Here is a 19,140-nt window from a genome sequence, read left to right as displayed (position 1 = left end):
TGCTGGGGAATTGGGGGAAGGGGAACAGACAAGTTGCTGTCGTTTTGTTCTTCAGTCTAGTTGTGGAGGACGTTGCTTCACTGGCCCAAGTTGGCACCAGCATTGCGCTCTTCCCAGGCGACGCAGATCAGTCGCCGGCTTCTGGACGGCTGCTTATGGCGGCTGCTGGCCGCTCACGCTGGCTGCTGGCTACACACGGTAGCCCATGGCAACCCACTGCTGCAGGGGCTGCAGCCTATGCCTTCACCAGCGACTCATGGCAGCCCAGCTCCAGGTTGAGCTGTTGTTCAGCATCTTAGCTGTGGAAGGCAGTGTCACTGGCCCTCATATGTGGGATCTGAGCCTGGGCCCCCTGGCATCCCAAGCCAGGTCTTAACCATCGCACCACTCGGCCGGCCCCCAATTTGAACTTCTTAATCCCTTCTCCTTTTTCACCCACCCTCAACGCCCCTCTCCTCTGGCAACCATCAAAATGTTCTCTGTATCTATTAATTTGTTTCTGTTTCATTTGTTTGTTTATTTTGTTCTTTAGATTCCACTTAATAAGTGAAATCATATAACATTTGTCTTTCTCTGACTTACAACAGAACAATATCCTCTAGGTCCATCCAAGTTGTCGCAGATGGCAAGATTTCGTTCTTTTTTAAGGCTGTGTAATATTCCATTGTATATATGTACCACCTCTTTATCCATTCATCCATTCAGGGACACCCAAACTGCCTTCGTATCTTGGCTTATGTAAATAATGCCGCAATGAATATATGGATGAGCACGTCCCCTCGAAGTAGCTTTTGTGGTTTCTTTGGATAAATACCCAGAAGTGGGATTACTAGGTCCTTCTTTGTCTCTTGTTATAGACTCTTTTTTTTAAAGTCTATTTTGTCTGGTATAAGTATTGCTACTCCAGCTTTTTGTTTGTTTCCATTTTCATGAAATACTTTTTTCCATTCCTTTACTTTCAGTCTGTGTGTGTCTTTGGATCTGAAGTGAGTCTCTTGCAGGCAGAATATGTAAGGGGCTTGTTTTCTTAATCATTCAGCATCTCCCCCATCTTTTGATTTAAGCATTTAGTCCATTTACATTTAAAGTCATTGTTGATAGATATGTAATTATTGCCATTTTATTATTTATATTTCTGGTCTTTTTTGTCTTAAAGAAGTCCCTCTAAGATTCCTTGTAAAACTGGTTTGGTGGTGAATTCCTTTAGCTTTTTCTTGTCTAGGAAGCTCTTTATCTGCCCTTGGATTTTAAATGATAGCTTTGCTAGATACAGTAATCTTAGTTGTAGGTCATTGTTCTTCATCATTTTTAAGATCCTCTTTAACCTTTGGCATTTTAATTATGATGTTTCTTGGTGTGCACCTGTTTGGGTTCATCTTGTTTGGGACTCTCTGTGCTGTCTGAGCTTCAATATCCATTTCCTTCACCAGGTTAGGGAAGTTTTCTCTCATTTTTCCTTCAAATAGTTTTTCAATCCCTTGCTCTCTCACTTCTCCTTCTGGTACCCCTATGATGTGAATGTTGATATGCTTGATATTGTGCTAAAGGCCCCTTAAACTGTCCTCATTTTTTTTATTCTTTTTTTTTCCTTTTTGCTCTTCTGATTGTGTTTTTTACTACCTTATCTTTTAAATCTCTGACTCAGTCCTCTGCTTCATTTAATCTACTGTTGTTTCCCCCTGATGTATTCTTTATTTCAGTTATTGTATTCTTTATAGTCTGACTGGTTCCTTTATTTCTGACTGACTTTTTTTTTATTATTATGTTTCCTATCTCCATTTTCATGTTTCCCATCTCTTTGTTGAAGTTCTCCTTGAGATCATTGACCATCCTGATAACCAGTGTTTTGAGCTCTGCATCTGGTAGATTGCTTGTCTCCCTTTTGTTTAGTTCTTTTTCTGGAGCTTTGTTCTTTTATTTGGGACATGTTTCTTTGTCTCCTATTTTGGCTGTCTCCCTGTGTTTGTTTCTATTATTAGGTAGGGCTGCTATCCTTCCCAGTCTTAGCAGAGTGGCTTTATGTAGTAGGTGTCCTGTGGGGCCCAGTGGTGCAGTCTCCCTGGTCACCTGAGCTGGGTGCTGCTGGTGTGTCCCTTGTGTGGGTTGTGTGTGCCCTCCTCTTGTAATTGAGCCAATTGCTGTTTGCACATCAGCGGGAGGAATTGACCCTCGGGCTGATTGGTTGTGAGGACTGTCTGTGACTCCAGTTGAGGAGCTGTGGTGCAGGGGCTGACCCTACAGAGCAGGGTTCGCTTTAGTGGGGCTCTGGTGCCTTCCCAGCCTGCTCTTTAGGTGTGTCGTGTGTGGAGGAGGCCTGGTGATGCTCCGGCTCCTTTCGAAGTTGCCCACTGGGTGCACCAGCCCCAGGGCCAGCTGAATGGGGGGAACCTGCTGAAAGCCAAGTTTAGCCGCAAAGCAATCCGCAGATGGCTGCCGCCTGCACCGTGCTTGGAAGTGCCTCGAGAGACCAAGCCGTGAACCAAGGCCAGCTGCCACTAGTGCTGGGCTTAGGGCTGCTCAGCCAGAGGTACAGGACACACTCAAGCCAGATTCTGCTTCTCTGGGTTCCATGAACCTTTGAGAGACCCTAGAGAAGTCCATAGCATGAGCCAAGGCAGGCAGTTTGCATGAAAAAGCCGCTGGAAGCGGCTTGGGTGTGCCCAAAATTGGGTGGGGTGGGGATCTCAGAATTACCAGGGTGTGGCAAATGAACGGAGGCATTAACCATGTTGATAGAGACTCAGATATGGCAGCCGCCTAGTCTGCATACCAGGAGGGGGAGGGCTCAACAGAGAAATAATGGATTCTGCCAGCTCCTCTGTCTGGGATCCCATATGTCCCTGCTGCCTCTCCAGCTGCTGCCCCAGTGCTGGAGCTCAGAGCCGGTGATTCCGTCGGTAAGTCCATGTCGGTAAGAGGATCTCCTGGGACTGCAGCCACCCTCCATGTCACTCAGCCACAATCTCCACTGGTTTTCACAACCAGAAATCATGGGGACTTCTCTCCTCGGCACTGGAACCCTGGGCTGGGAGCCTGGTGTGGGGCTGGAACCCCTTGCTCCTTTGGGGTGGACCTCTGCATCTGAGATATCCCTCCTGATTTTCAATAGTCTCACATGGGTGTGGAACCAGCCCGTTCCGCGTCTCTGCCCCTCCTACCAGTCTTGAGGTGGCTTCTTCTGTATGTCCTTTGTTGTATGCTTCTGTTCAGCAGGATTTTAGGCAATTCTCATGATAGCTGTTCTGTAGATTAGTTGTAATTTTGATGTGGTTGTGAGAGAAGGTAAGCACAGCCTTTACCTGCTCCTCCATCTTGATCCTCTAGCATTTAGGCTTCTTTTTATTGTCCTATGCCAAGTTTTTTGGTGTGCTAATTGTTCGTTTCATTGTGTCACTAATTTTCCCTCGTGGTGACTTGTTTCCTCACGTGGTTTGTAATTATTTATTGTGAGTTTTGTAAACTCATCTTCCATAGAGGTTATTTTCTGTGAGTGCCTCATTCCTAGGTTGTCTAGTGGCTTTGTAATGGCTTCTGCCAAGTGTTTTTTCAATGGTTTAGGACTAAATTTTTATATTAATTTCCTAAGTTGGTATTTCCTTACCACATTTTGGCCTCTATATCTACATGTGCCTTGGAGTTTTCAGTTTCCCATAAAATTTTATTTTGCCTACCTAGAACCTGGAGTGGGTGGCATGCTTCCTTGCAATTTCCATGGGACTCTAGGTTCTTTTATCTACAGAGGCAGCATTCTTAAGTGCGCCAGATACAAGAGTCTCCAATTTCCAAATTCATGGAGGTGTTAAGGCCACATTTTGTGTTCATAAATTGGCATTAAAACCCAGGTTCTCAGTGCCTATATCCAGGTCAGATACCAAACTTAACCTATCAGTTCATGTACTTATTAGTCAGGTTTCATATTTTCTTTCTGTTTTTGGCATGTGAGAATTTCTCTTTCTGTCTGGCTATGTTGAAAAACTTTTTTTTGTCTTATTATTTTGCTGTTGTAATTGTTGTTATATATTAATGCAGTATCTGAGTTGTCATGGAGTGAGGGGAGGTCAGATGTTGTCTTCAGTTCAGTTAAGCATGTTGCCCGAAGTTTTGTATGTGTTTCTTTAGAAAAAATTTCTAGAATTTAAATGGATATGTTAAAAGATATGCAGAATTTAAATATTGTTAGTTAATATCAAATTATTTTCCATTAAAGTTTAACAGTCCTACCAACAGCGCATGTAATTGTTCATTTAAAAAATATTATCAATTAAGAAATTGTCAATCCAAAACAAAAATATTAATCCAAAAAATTATCAGTTTAAGGGCAAGAAATTATACCTGGTTGTTTTAATTTGCATTTCCCAAGTTGTTTATAGAGTTGAATTAGCTGTCTTTTGGCCATTGGTTTATCTTTTGTGATTTGTTTGTTTATATCCTTTGCCTTTTTGTCTATCATGTTGCTATGTTTTAATTTTTGTTAAGGAGGTGGAACTCTTTGATTTTTCTGTGTATTAACCTTACACTGCTATTTCTACTATTTTCTCCCAGTTTCTTGTCTTTTAATTTTTATGCTTTCTTATACACCCAAAAAGGAGGCAGAAATGTCCATTGTAATCACTTCTCTTCAATTGTATTAGAGGTTCTAGTCAGTGCATAAGTTACAAAATTTTTTGTAAGGTTTTTTTCTGTTAAAATATACATAACAACATTTATTATTTTAACCATTTTTAGATATACAGTTCAGTACATTCACAGTGTTGTACAACCATCACCAGCACCTATCTCCAGAACTTGTTTTTAACCTACCCGAGCTGAAACTCTGTACCCATTAAACAATAGCTCCCCATTGTTCCCAGTTCCTGGAACCTCTGATCTACTTTCTGTCTCTATTAATTTGTCTATTTTGGGTACTTTATATAAGTGAACTCATACAATATTAGTCCTTTTGTGATTAGCTTATAATTTACTTAGCATAATGTCTGCAGGGTTTATCCATGTTGTAGCGTGTGTCAGAATTTAATTCCTTTTTAAGACTGAATAATATTCTAGTGTATGTATACACTATATTTTGTTTATCCATTTATTTGTCGATGGGTAATTGGGTTGTTTTTACCTTTGGCTATTATGAATAATGCTGTTATAAACATTGGCATTAAAACCCAAGTTCCCAAGACCTATATATTAATACAAATATCTGTTTGAATCTTGCTTTCAGTTATTTTGGGAACCCTGAAGTTGAATTGCTGGGTCATACGGTAATTCTATTTTTAATTTTTTGAGGAACTGCCTTACTGTTTTTTACCGTGGCTGTCCCATTTTACATTGCCACCAGCAGTACACAAGGGTTCCAGTATCTCCACATCTTTGCCAACACTTGTTATTTTCTGCTTCCTTTTTGATAATACCCATGCCAATGGGTGTGAAGGAGTATTTCATTGTGGTTTTAATTTTTTTTTTTCCTAACGTTTAGTGTCGTTGCACATCTTGTCATGTGCTCATTGGCCATTTGTATATCTTAGTTTTATCTTTTACCCCTGATATTTTTCCTGTTTACTTCTGTGTATTTTCTTTGCTTGAATTGAGATTCAGTTTGTCAGGTTTGATAAGGAGCCTGATTGGGATTATATTGGGATTGTATTAGATTTATACATTAATTTGAGGATTATTGGCATGTTTATAGACTTGAGTCTTTCTATTCAGGAACATGGACTCTCTCTCTAATTGTTTTTAATTTTTTTCTTTTTCCTGTCTTTTCAGTAAAGTTTTATTTGCACTTTGGATTTATTTTTGAGTATTATATATTTTATATTGCTATTGTGCATGTTAGTTTGTTTTTATTAGCCATCTTAATGCATTATTGATAATGGTGGAGCGGATGAATGGTTTATTTTGAACTTGGGAAACACAGATTTTTGAAACCCACCTTCTACATTATTTTCTTCTATTGTTGATCCTACTAGCTTGGATTGTCACCTCTTATGAGTTTGGACTCTTCTGTAAAACCAGAGCTTTTACAGTGTATCTTTCTTTCTCAGACCATTTATAAAAATGTTAAGCAAGGTCTATCCTAGAATTTATCTCCAGGATACCATAGTATTTGTACTTATCCACCTAAACCCAGGTTTATTTCTACACTAGTCTAGCATGAATTTCCAAGAACCTCAATGATTACATGTCTCCATCTCGAGAAGTCCCTAGGTATCCCGATCCTTTGTTCCTATCTAAGTTAACTCCTTTATTCTTAGTCAGATGGTACCCTTCAGTATTGTGTTAATCCTTTCCTCCCTTCCCCTTTCCTTCCATCTTCTTTCTCCCTCTTCCCCTTTCCCCGAATCCCTCTCCCTCCTCTGCCTTCTCACATTTGTCTTCCTTTTTTTCCTAAGTAGCTTTGGACCTGAGCAGGGACTAACTTCTGACCTCTGCTCATCCCCAGCCAGGACATCACAGGTGAGGTTTACTATTTCAACTTTGCCAACGGGCAGTCCATGTGGGACCACCCATGTGATGAACACTATCGGAACTTGGTGATCCAAGAGCGAGGGAAGCTGTCAACTTCTGGGGCCATTAAGAAGAAAGACAAGAAAAAGAAGAAGGAAAAGAAAGACAAGAAGGACAAAGAGACCTCCAAAAATCCTCTGGTGAGTCAGTGGATGCCAGCTCCCATAGAGGCCAGGGCTGCACCCTGAAGGGATATTGGGAACCCCTAGGTGTTTATAGCTGGGAGGTTAAGAGCAATTACCATAATGCAGTGATTTCTTGATAGTACATCATCTGAGTATGCCTATCTTCTGGCAAACTTCCCTTTCAGCTTCTAGAAGTTACTATTTCTAAACAATTCCTTCCTCCCCTTTGGGCAGCATATATTACATAATAGGTTTAGTGTGAGAGCGTGCTCTGTGGAGGATGGTAGTTTGCAGCAGTATAAGAAGTGATGTCATCTGCCTCTCTGGAGAGTCGGGGGACAGGGAGCAGCTGGTGGAGGCCATAGAGCCTAGATGAATGGAGTGTCTATTCCGTTTTTCAGAGTCAGGCCTTTCTAGTGTGGGTTCATTATTTATCTCAATGGTGTGAGTTCCTAGATGTGAGACCTAGCCATAATTCAGCTGTCAGAACACCAGTGCCCTCAAGATCCGCAAAGAAAAGCTTTGGGCTTGACCCAGCCCCATGGATTGTCGTTGCTGCCAGTGTCCTCATAGTGGATAACTGAAATTTGATTGCAGCATGATCACCTTTGTCTCAAGTAGCTTTTTTGCTCAGAGTTCTTTCCTGTTGTTGTTTTTATTTGTCCCTTCAGTATGTCTGTACTTAGGAGGCAGAGTTATCACCCTCATTTTATAGGTGGAGAAGCTAAGAGTTGGAGCCATACTGGAGTGAGGCCCAGGCTCTCCCAGCGGGCTGCGGCAGCGAAGGGAAACCTGCCTTCTTCTCTTCACCCAGGTGTGAGGCAGGCAGGACATGTTGAGGAGAGGGAGAGTCAGCCAGGTGGGGAGCACTGGGAATATCTTTTCAACCCTCTCCTGGTTCAGCTGATATGCTCTTTTGTTTATAGTCTTTATTTCCTACCAGTGCCTGGTGCTTTCTTCTCAGTGAAGATTCCCACTGGCTTCTTTCTATCCTTTCCAAGGTGTCGGTCCTGGCATTGGGTAGTTACTGATGAGTTTATCCTTTTTATCACTTCCAAGCTCTACAGGCACTCCTTCCCTTTCCCTCCTCCACATACTACTGCTCATGGCTTTGCGAACTAAGATAACAAGCCCCTTCCTTCAGGTAGAGAAAAGAGGACAGGTAATTACCAAATAGGTTGAATTTTCGTCATGTATTTGAAAGGCAAAAGGTGGACAGTAGGATTTTCACTAATCCAGGATTATTGTAAACGATAATCAGCATCTGGGCAGGCTGTGGCATGACTAAAGGTGGGCGAGGGAATGAGGTGAGGACTCTGGGGTGGAGGGTTAGGTAGTAGACTGAGTTGTGGGTGTGTGACTGAGTTCCCTGTTAAAAAGGATTTCTTCTGTGGTTTCAGGAGCTGGGGACAATTGGATAGCCTTGGGCTGCCAGTCTGGATCTTAGGGCTCAGGACAGTTGCCTCAAACCTGAGTTGTCCAGGGGGCAGCCAAGTGGGTGACCTGGGCTCAGGTGGTTTGGGCTCTCTGGAGGTGTGTGCTCACGGGCCAGGTATAGTTTAGAGTGAATTCTCGTAGGGTCTGGTTGATATTTTAGGTTTTCTTCTAGCCCCACAATTCTGACTGTATGAACCTCTCTTGAGCAGTACCAACTTGTGTCTTTTGTAGAAGACCTAGACTGAGTTTCCAAGGCTCAGCTTAGTTAGGTTTCCCCTCTTCTCTGCCTTCTTAAATAGGTCTGGTAGTCCTTGATAAGGTTGGTGGATTTTATAAAATTAACCAGTCACAGAACTGAGAGCTTATGGTACCTTAGGGATAACCTGGTTGGTGATTTTCAGACTTTTGTTAGTAGTGAAGCCGTGTGATCAAATCAGTTCCTCCAAAGAGGTCTAGCGTATAAAGAAGTGGAGCTGCTGTGGTTGAACCTGGGGGTGTGGATCTTGGCGATGCCCCTTCCCCATCACATGCACACTGTAGCGGCCCCCAGTGCACCATATAGAACCAACCTGCAGGTTCCATGGAGCAAGGTTTGTGAGCCATTGATCTAGTCTGGCCTCCTCTTTATAGAAAAGGAAACTAGAGCCAGAAAACAACAAAGCTCAAGGGAGGTTTTAGCTTTTCTTTCCTCTTTGGTTTTTGTTTTACTTTAAACAGAGTATGGGTTTTTGATAAGGGCTTGCCAAGAGCTGAGTTAGCAAGTATAAATCAGAAGTGCTTTTCTTAGTTTTCTCTGCATGTTTATATACCCATCTAGGAAACACAGCCTGAGCAGGGACTTCTGCCTTCTTCTTCCTTTCTCCACGGTCCATCCACTCTCACAGCACCTGGGCTTACTGATTTGAACCTAGACCAAGAGACGCAGGCTAGAAGTGAGGGCTCCTTTAAGAAAGGGAAGAGCCCATGCATGCTGGGTGACACCCCTTGGCCTCTCAAGGACACCCGGCCTGGCAGGCTACAACCACTCTCCAAAAGCCAAGCTTCCCGAACCCAACAAATCTTTGCCGATGAGGAGAAAATCTTAGGTAGGGTCCCAGCCCGATGCAGGACAGAATTAGGTGATCAGCAAGGTCTGGAGAAACTCCAGAAGTCGACAAAGAAAATCTACCTGGGGTTTACAGACCCTGAAATAGAAAAGCTGGAAATAAGGACAAGGCAGCAGAAACCCAGCCCTCTGGGCCCTGAGAACAATGGGCTCCACCAGAGTGGGCAGGATGAGTTAGGAAGCAGGGGCCAGGCCTCTGTCCACTCAGAGCGTTCTGAAACCATCAAGGGCCCACAGCTGAAAGGGGGGCAGCACAGCCACAACGTGGCTAAGCTGAGCGCCACTGGTCCTGCGGGGGACAAGGTCCAGAGCCCCATTCCCTCACCACCCTCTGCGAAGGCCCCCTCCCTGTCCCCTTGTTCATCTGACCATATGCTGCCTGCCAGGAAGAACAAGCTGTTGTTAGATAGCAGTCCAGCTGAAGACCTGATCTGGCAGGGTGTTTCTGAGGAAGGTGGAAGTGTGGGCCAGGGAAGGAGGAAGAGAGAGCCTCCTGGACTGTGGATGGGGCAGGTCTCCAGGCTTGTCAATAAGGACACCCCTGAGGGCTGCGAGGAAACAGAGCCTAATGACCCTGAGGCTCTAGGAGCCTCAGCTGAAGATGTACCTGAGGGCCACTTCCTAATACCACCTGATACCCTGGCATCAGAACCAGCCCCTTTAGGAAGTGTCCCTGGGGCATCTCCTACCAGTGAGAAGAGACAATCCCTAGAGCCTGCAGAGTCCCCCGAAGAAGACAGGAAGCCTCGTGGGTCTAGGCCTCACTTGGAGAGCAACAGCAGCAGCTCTCTGGCCTCTCATGTTGGCTCTCAGATACTGAATGAGGTGAATAACTTTCCATGGGACCTGCAGAGCTCTCAGGGATCTGAGCAGGGCATGAGTCAGTCTGGCCCTGGGCCCAGAGATCTATACTTCAGCCCCTTCCTAGTGTCCCAGTTGTCCAACCTGCAGAAGTCTTCTGATGATGAGCAGTCACAGAGTGAAGACTACTTTGAGGATCGGAGGTTCTACCAGCACATCCTCCAGATGGGCAAGATCTCCAGCCGGCTGGAGGACCTGGAGCTGGCCGAGAGCATGCAGGAAGTGTCATGCAAAGACTTTGCCAGTATGGTCTGTCGTATGGCACCTGAGTCTGCCAGGCTGTCTAGTGAGGGCGAGCACGAGGCCATCAGGGACTCAAGGTTTCTGGCGTGGGGGTCAGAGCTGCTGGAGCACCCTCAGGAGGCGGCCCTCACCCCCACTGGGCAGGAGGCCTCTCACCAAGCCCTTTTCCAGCCAAGCAGCAACCCCCACAGGCAGGGGCTAGTCGAGCTGAGTGCCAACAGCAGGCTTGCTCCAGAGCCAGGCCAGATGCAGCTTCTCGACCAGGTAGGCTTCTTAGAAAGCATGGCCTCCGGGCCTGAGTGAACATGGCAGCAAGGGAGCAGGTTGAGTGGACATCTTAACGTAGCCATCTGGTCTGCTTTCCTGTTGTTTGCTCTCCCTTGGTAACTACTGATCCCTTATCTACTCAGGATGGCTATTGTGTGAGATGACATGCATTTCACGTTTCTTCTACCCCATCACCTGCAAGATAGGGGCTGAGGGCACCTAGGTTTCCTGGGTGGTTCGCATGCTTTGAAGATGATCAAGTTTGAGGGGAAGCAAGGCGATGCTGACCCTAGCACTCATGCAGGAGATGAGATAGATACCTTCCCAGGATTTGGGAAGCCTTTCCCATCAGCTGATTATAGAGAGGTCCTCCCAAATAGACACCCTATCCCCGAGCTCTGAATTTATTCCCTTAGAACCACATAGTCACAAAGGGCTGAAACCTAGAATCTCTATTATCCAGCAAGCTGCTTCTGCTCCTTGCTTCCCAGGGTTCCCAGAAACCGTGTGACTCACCTGTGTCAAGCTGTGCAGACCCTGTGTGTGCCTTCACTTCCTCCTGTACTGGGATGTACCAAAGGGTTAGGCTTGCTGTCATTTTGACCTTTGGTCCCTTTAAAGAGTCACACAGTATTGCTCATTCAGAAGAAGTCAAGTTGGGTCAGAGACCATGGGGATCAATGTGAATTTCCCCGGCTATTCTGTCGTTGCCCAGCTGTGGCTTAACCCAGTCGTTACCTCTGGCTCTTAATTGCTAGCATGCACTGGTTCTCTATTCGCTCTAATAACTACTGTAGCACTATAAATATCAGATAAGCTGCAGATTATCCAAAAAGTTTTAATTAGCCCAGTGGCAGAAAGTTTATCCGCTCCGAAGGATAATGCCACGCACAGCCCATAGTCAGTTAATGGCCGTCTATAGAAGATGAGCAGCGAGGAGCCAGGAATGTATAATTTCCCTGCTAACCACTGATTTGGTAAAGGCCTGGGAGAACAAAGCCCTCCGCATGCCTGTCTCCCTCCCTCAAGCCCCCAGCGTGTTAGCAAATTAGCCATGTTAGGAGTCTGTAATTTTCCATAAATACAGTGTGGGAAGAATTTTGCTTGCTGCTATACTGGGGCTGGTTGGGAGGGTGGAAATCAGAAGGAGCAGCCCCATTTGCTCCCAGTTCACCGGAGAGAAGCTGGCCTGCGCCCCTTCTCTGCCACGACTAGGAGGCAGTGGAAAGCACTAGCTTGGAGCCAGCCTTGGGTGCCAAGTCCATGTCTGCTTCCCTGTTGGCCCTGTGACTTTGGGCAGGGGTCTTGACCTCACCAATCTCTATTGGCTCAGGTGGGCCTCATGCTGTTGTGAGAGTCAATGTGACAGGGCATGTCAGGTGCTTAACTAAGTGCCCCATGCCCAGGTAGTGCTGGCCACTTTTATCAGCTCCCTTTCTGCCTAACAAAGATACTGTATAACAGGCCAGGTGAGTGGGAATCTACAAACGCCCAGGAGTGGTTCTCATATGACCCCTCAGATGCGTGCCTGATGCCCTGCCCCTGCCGAAACGGGCCCTGTTCAGAACCCGTCTGATGGTCCGGCCAGCTGAGGCTGTGGCTGAGAAGGTGGGCCGTCCGAACATCCTCATCCTGACCTGCCCCAGGCTCCCCTTTCTTTTTTCAGTCCCTGTGGCACTAGAGAGAAGTGGAAGTTTTGTGTTGTTTCATATATTTTAAGTTTGAGAAGTGAATTTTAAAGAGCTCTGTGTAAATTGTCCCCAGAATGCCATCCTTGCCTCTGCTTCTAAGCCCAGACTATTATAATGTGAATCCCTATAATGGTAAGTCCATAACTGGTGTAGCCCTGGACCACTCACATATGCTCCTTGCATTTATGATCTCCTTTGAACTGCTCAATAAACTTTAAGTGACAGGACACACATAATCTCCATCTTTCAGATGAGTAAACTGAGAATGCAAGAGTCTGAGTAGCCCGAGGTCTCACAGATTCTGACTCCTAGCCTGGTTTTTCCTGTCCTTGCTGACACAATGCCTCCGTTGGGCCGTACTGAGGACCGGGAAAAGAAGGCAAGGCTTATTTTCAGCCACTTTCCTCGTCAGTGGAGTCGGGAAAGAGAGTTCCTCTTTTGTTGCTCGTGTATACTGCTTCATAGTTAATGTATATTTTACTCAGAGTAACACATACCCATATTAAACCAAGTCAAATAGCACCAAAAGGCATATAACAAAATACAGCAGTTCTCTGGTGTGTGTACCCCTCTCCAGAGGCACCCGCTTTCTTCTGGTGTTCACATCCATATTTGTAAATAATATGCTTAGACTGCTTTTTCTTGATTCATCAGTTTTAAACTATTGAGCCTTCTCATTCTGGTAGATGAGGCTTTTGTCTCTGCTCTCCCCCCTCACACTTCTTTTGTGGCTTTGGAAAGGAGAGCGGAGCCCTGTGCAGCATCTGCCAGATGTGAAAGAACTGTTCACTGTGAGAGAGCAGCGTTATAAGAACTAAGCAATCAGCCTGTGATTTCTCACACAGTTGGCACAATGGTAATTTCTGGATGTTGTGTTTCATTAGCAGCCTCTGAACGGAGGTGGTTTAGATTTGAGCAGGCAGGATTTAGATGTTTTATTTTTATAACTGTCTCCAACACTCTCAGAGCCATGTGGTTTCTTGGGTTTATAACAAGATGTGTTCTGTTGCCCAGGCCCTGGGCCCCTTGTTAGCCCCAGTCCACGTTCCTCTTGGGGGCCTAGCTCCCTTACGGGCCCTTGTGGATGCCCCGCCGTCTGCTCTTCGTGGATCTCAAAGTGTGAGCCTGGGGAACTCAGTGGAGTCCGGTCAGCTTGGAGAACTCATGCTGGTAAATGCTTTTTCTAGTGTTCGGTGTATTTAGTTACAGTGGTGCCCTGTGTACCATGCTAGAAACTGTGGCCCACAGATGAGAAACAGAGGGCATGGGCCAAGCCTTCAAAGCTCAGAATCTAGTTGGGAAGGTGAGCCACACCTGTATGGTGCCGAAGGTGGAAACTGGGCAGTGGAGGGTGGACCCATGCCATAGGGACTTCCCAGTCCATGCAGCCAGGCCAGTGGGAGTTGGGCAAAGGGATAAGTGTGAGCTGGCGTTACCAGTGTCAGCTTTGTGGACGTGGGGGACATGCTGTAGAAGACGTCTAAATAGAAAGAGCATGGGGATAGCATTTTGAAGGTCATTTTGAAGGTCATTCTGAAGGTCTTCCTAATGAGTCCCTTGACTTTCTTTCTCTATTTTGGAGCCTTCACAGGGTCTCAAGACTTCTGCTTATACAAAGGGTCTCTTGGACTCTGTCCATGAGGACAAGAATGCTCTCAGCCTCTTGGCTTTAGGGGAGGAGATCAACAAGGAGGACGAGGCAGAGAGTGACAGCCAGGTAATGAATCCTCTTCCTGACCTGGAAACCCTCTGTGCTATTTTTTTAAAAAATTTTTTATTGTGGTAAAATATGTATAACATGAAAGGTACCATTTTAACCAATTTTAAGTAATAATTCAGTGACCTTAATTACTTTTACAGTGTTGTACAGTCGTCATCATGATCCATTTCCAGAACTTATTCGTAATCCCAAGTAGCTACTCTGTGCCCACTGAGCAGCTCCCCAGCCCCTGGTTACCGCTGATCTACCTTCTGTCTGTGAATTCGCCTAGTCTAGATGTTTCATATAATTATACAGTACTCTTTTCTGTATGGTTTCTTTTGTGTGGCATAATGTTTTCAAGGTTCATCCATGTTGTAGCATGTATTAGAACGTCATTCCTTTTTATGGCTAAATAATACTTTATTGTATGCATAGACCACATTTTGTTTACCTGTTCATCTGTTGGTGGACACTTGGGTTGCTTTCACCTTTGTCTAACCTCTGTGCTATTTGTAAATAAGTAAAAATGAATGTCCAGCGCACAGTTGCTCTTCTCGCCCAGCCTGTGTACCTCCTATGTAGGTCTCACTGAGAAGGCATGGCCGACAGGGAGCCTCCTGGCCCTCACCCTGGGCTGTCCAGTTTCCTGCCACTTAACCACTCACAATCGTTTTCTTTTCAGAGTGTCTGCAGCTCAAGTGAGCCCCTTAAGAACCTGCACCTGGACGTTGGAGCACTGGGGGGCGACTTTGAGGATGAGGTAAGAGCCCGAAGCCCCTGCAGGCAAAAAGGAAACTCCAGCCTCAGCCTGCTGTGTCCTTGCTCCTTAAGCCTTTCTCCCTGTGGGAGACATATTTGGAAAGAGGACCATTTTGTCCCAGTCCTGTTCAGACGGGATTCCTGGGGCTTGGGGACACATAAGAGGGGAAAGAACTTCATCGTTTACTCATTTATCAAATAAGCGCCCTTTATTGCATATTTCTACAAAATGAGGCACTTTGCTAGAGGCTATAGGTTGTGTAAGCCTAAATTAGATGTGATTCCTGCACTCTAAGAGCTTATAGTCTCATAAAAGAGAGAGTTAAGTAACTGGAACACAGAGTAGAATGCAGTGAGGCCATAAGGAAGGTAAAACGGAGTGCCATGGGAGGTGGGGAGATTTAGGGGTCTCTTGTCCACTTGAATTGACTAGGAAAGGCTTCACTGAGAAACTGACACCTGAGGTGAGTCAGGCAGAGCCGTGGGCAGCACTAGACAGGCAGAGGCGATTGGTGAGAGAGAAGTCGGCTAGGCACTGCACAGGCGGAGGCAGGGGTGCAGGGTGAGTAGGGGAGGGTGAGACGTTTCCTTCGTCTGGAGTACAGATTGTAGATGAGAGAACACTAGGCTGGGCTGGATGATAGAGGACCCAAGTGCCAGCTAAAAAGTTTGGGTTGGATTACACAGGCATTGGTAGCTTTCAGAGGTGGACAGAGGTATAACATCACCCAGATGCTTAACATTTGTTGAATGTTGGCTGTGTAGCAGGCCTCTGTGCTAGGCCCTGTGGGAAATTCAGGTATCCGTAAGATAGGCGTCTGGGCTGGCCTCAAGGAGTTTGCAGCTGGAGAGAGAGAAAGGACACCAGGTACTTGGCATTTAGTGAGTGTTCAGTAAATGCTGAGTAAATGAATATGTAGGAGACTGGAAAGCAGGGCAGCATGTGTAAAGAACCAGAGCACAGGTATACTATTTGAAGGAGTCCTGAGCGGGAAGAAGTCACTTTCCTTGGGTTCAGGGAAGACTTGGTGAAAGATGACGTTTGACCTGGGTCTTCAAGAGTGGGTATGTTTTGGACATCGGGGAGGATGCAAGGGATATTTTAGGCAAGCAAACAGTTTGAGCAAAGGCGTGAGGCCTGGGAAATGCAGAATACGACTGGGAATAGATTCTGGAATTACCGCCCCATGTCCTGTTACTTCTGATCTCTTTGTGGTCTGTCCTTCGCTGCCACCAGAATGTTCTTTATAAAAAACAAACAAAACCCAAAACTCATCGTGTTGTTGTAATACCTAAAAACTCTCTAATGCTCTTTTGTACTTGAAAAGGAACATTCCCTACTTGATGTACTTTGGTGTCCAGTTTATTCATTTTTAACAATTAACGTTTCTCTAAATATTCCCGAAGTATTCACACAACTCGTAAATCATGCCGTCAGCAACTCAGATTTCCCCAAACATTTAAATATTGATTGCAAGCTCAATTAAACGTTTCATAATCTAATATACCAATTTCTAAACAAGATACACTTGAAAGTGAATCCCATCGCTTGCATTTTATTAAAATGGTCACAGAAGTGACGAGTAAAACACCAGTGCTTGGATCATGGATTTAAATTTGTTTTCTTATTGTCTCTCATTATTATGTCCCTGCAATCCCTTATCATGTTCCTGTCATTGCTGACTCTTATTTCTTGGTCTTCGGCTCATCTGCAGAGCCTGGGTTAACGTCTCAGGCCGGCCGGGGTTGCAGACGCTGGCTGACACGCCCTGAGCTGTAGGGTGGGCATTCCCATTGCAGGCCCCCCCCCTTTTTTTTTTTTTTTTAGCTGAGCCTGCCTGCCCACCTGTTGGCAGCTCAGCTTGGGCTGGGAATCGAACTGCTGTCGCTCAGAGCTCGCACTCTTGAGCGAGCCCTTAACCTACTGAGCCACTCGGCTGGGCCAGCAGGCCCCTTTCTATGGTTAGGCTTTCTTTATCACCTCAGACTGTTTGTAGTTTTGGCTCTGCACCATCAGATACATTTTGATTGTGACTTTCTTCCAAATGTGACACTTTTTTCTGAGTGTCCCGTCTTTATCATCAATCTGATCTGTGTCTACTTTGAAACTCTTCCGAGTGGTGCCTGGTCTGTTTGCATTAAATCCAAAGCCTTCAGTCTGTTTGCTTCCCTGAAGTGACAGCTTTGTTTTCTTCTGATCTACCATTAAGACCTTATAACACTGATGGAATCAATAGCTCAGATTTCGAGCCTAGAAAGGATGACCATGAATAGGAGTGGGGTGTCAGGAGGACTTACTTTTGGAGGACAGTCTCAAGACCGAGCACAGTGAGAGTAGAGGTTCTGCCCTATTCATGTCTATATGTCCAGGACCTGGCCCACTGCCTGGAACATAGGAAGGGCCTGGGTAAGTTTGCTGAGCAACTGAGAGAATGAATAGGTGAATGAATGAATGAGCCACGTTGGACAGGATGGGCATCCTGGCAGGCTGTGCTGTGCTGTGCTGTGCTGTGCTGTTTTCTTCCCTTGGCTTTCCCATGTCCTGGGCAGAGTGGATACTTGGTCCCTGCTGTCAGCTGCTGGATTAAAGACCCCCAAGTGGACTGATCATGATGGAGTTGGACTTTTAGTTAGTTTTTGTTTCATAATGGATTATAAATGTCAACAAGAAAATGGATTTTCTTCTTTGACATGTCCTTAATTTCCAAAAACTTCCCTTCTGATGAGTAAATGCTTCTTTGAGTGAGTGGAAGGTTTTAAACATATTTCTTATAACCTCTTAATATAAATAGGCAGCCCAGTGTGATGGGGGGAAATGTCTGGAGTGGGAGGTGTGTTTAACACTTCCCACCCCTGTCTCTAGCATCTCAACGGATGCCACATGGAGTGTTGGGTTCCTGTGTCTAACCTCAGGTGGGAACGAAGGCTTTCCTGGTGGGGAAGGTTAGTGGTGGGCATGAATGAGGGGTTTCAGGACAGGAAAAAGCTGCCTCTGCGTGGACCACACCTTTTGACAATGGCTTTTGTCCAGGTTTATAGACCTTGGATGCTGTGAGCTGCCTACCTCTGCCCACTCCAGGGCACCCCAGGCAGCCCTAGAAGGAGAGCTGATTCCGTGGTTTATGCTGCTGTGTCTCACTGTCGACAGTCACTTTGCTCACGGTTCCATGAGAGGGCAGTAGGATGGCAAGAATGCCTGCCTCTCCCTCCTCTCCCCCCTCCTCTCCTGCCGCCTGCTTAAACCCATTCCCAGTCTATTACAGAATTAAAAGGGATAGGCTCATGGAACAGACACGGAGAATGAGTGTGAGCGCAAGAGGGAGGCTGAGGGAGAGGCAAGCAGGCATGTGGCCCAGTGGAGCTGGTGAGAAGCCATCAGCTGATCCAAGGAGAGGGAGGGAGCTGGGCTTAGACATAACGGGATGATGTCAGTGTGACTGCAAAGTGCTAACAACACCAGGGAGCAGAGTACAGAATCGAGACCCGCTGGGTGGGAACAAAATGTGGAAAATAGACTGGACTGACGGTTGGCTTGGCGGGGGTCTCCCCGGAACAGGATCTAGGCGTAGCACCCCCTCCTCCACGCCCTCCCGCTTGAGCTGTGCAGATACAGGAGCCAGCCCCTGCCTTTGTGCTTAGCCAGAGGAGGGGTATTGTTGCACTGGGGGAGCCTCATGGCTTTTGGGGGCGATGTTAAATATTCACGAACTGGTTCTTACAGGCACTGCCCAGTACTCCCCTCCTCATGCAGCTGGCAAGGTCTTTTTTGAAAAAGCAGCAGAAATTTGCCTTGAGATACTCCAGGACCTGGGGCTGTAACAGGAGGAGACAGAAGGAGTCTGAGCACAGATGAGCTGAGAGCAAAGCTGTGCCAAGTGCAGTCCCCAGCCCTTGCCTGCGTAGCCCCCCACAGACACTGACGCAGGAGACTGGGCGCCGGGCCTGCGGTGTGCTTCTGGGGCAGGGCCTCAGGCCTTGGGCCCTGGGACAGGAGAGGGGCATGGAGTGCAGTAGGCTCTCTAGACTCTCATCTCTCTTTCATCCCTTTGTGGATAACCCACAACAAATGTCTAGTCTCCGTCTGCTGTCCTTTCCCTCCGGATACACCTCTGGCTGTCGTGTTGTTGCATTTAGTTGACATGGACACAGAGAATGCAAGCTCATTTGTTTTGCTATTAGCCGTGTTTTAATATTTAGGTAGACGGAAGAGGGTAAGTTCCATTGTGGGAAAATCTTCTTTTGAAGAATTCAAGCTTGAGAATGGCCTAGACTGGGCATTCTTGTAGTCTGGCTATCTTCTCTCCTGTATAAGAATGGGAACCTCTCCCTCTGTCTCCTGTCCTCTGATTTTTTTTTTTTTAAGATTTTTTTTATTGGGGAATTGGGGAAGGGGAATAGCATTGGGGAATCGGGGAAGGGAAACAGACAAGTTGCTGTCCTTTTGTTCTTCAGTCTAGT

General features: G+C 46.0%; 1 protein-coding gene across 20 annotated transcripts in view; it reads left to right on the top strand.

Moving 5' to 3' along the window:
* CEP164 (centrosomal protein 164) overlaps positions 1 to 19,140 on the top strand; it is an 81,335-nt gene that overhangs the window by 19,952 nt on the left and 42,243 nt on the right. For 12 of the 20 annotated variants that reach the window (XM_019647474.1, XM_019647478.1, XM_019647477.1 and 9 more), the window contains 5 exons: positions 6,428 to 6,632; positions 8,872 to 10,527; positions 13,236 to 13,391; positions 13,801 to 13,938; positions 14,606 to 14,683. In XM_019647474.1, the coding sequence (XP_019503019.1) occupies positions 6,428 to 6,632; positions 8,872 to 10,527; positions 13,236 to 13,391; positions 13,801 to 13,938; positions 14,606 to 14,683 (2,233 nt within the window). The remainder of the gene's footprint in view (positions 1 to 6,427; positions 6,633 to 8,871; positions 10,528 to 13,235; positions 13,392 to 13,800; positions 13,939 to 14,605; positions 14,684 to 19,140) is intronic. The other 8 variants (XM_019647484.1, XM_019647483.1, XM_019647480.1 and 5 more) reach the window with 5 other exon arrangements.

The sequence above is a fragment of the Hipposideros armiger genome, unplaced genomic scaffold, assembly GCF_001890085.2.
Source record: "Hipposideros armiger isolate ML-2016 unplaced genomic scaffold, ASM189008v1 scaffold_111, whole genome shotgun sequence".
Lineage (NCBI taxonomy): Eukaryota > Metazoa > Chordata > Mammalia > Chiroptera > Hipposideridae > Hipposideros > Hipposideros armiger.
Note: the sequence above shows the minus strand (reverse complement) of the source record. Positions and strands in the feature narration are given on the sequence as shown.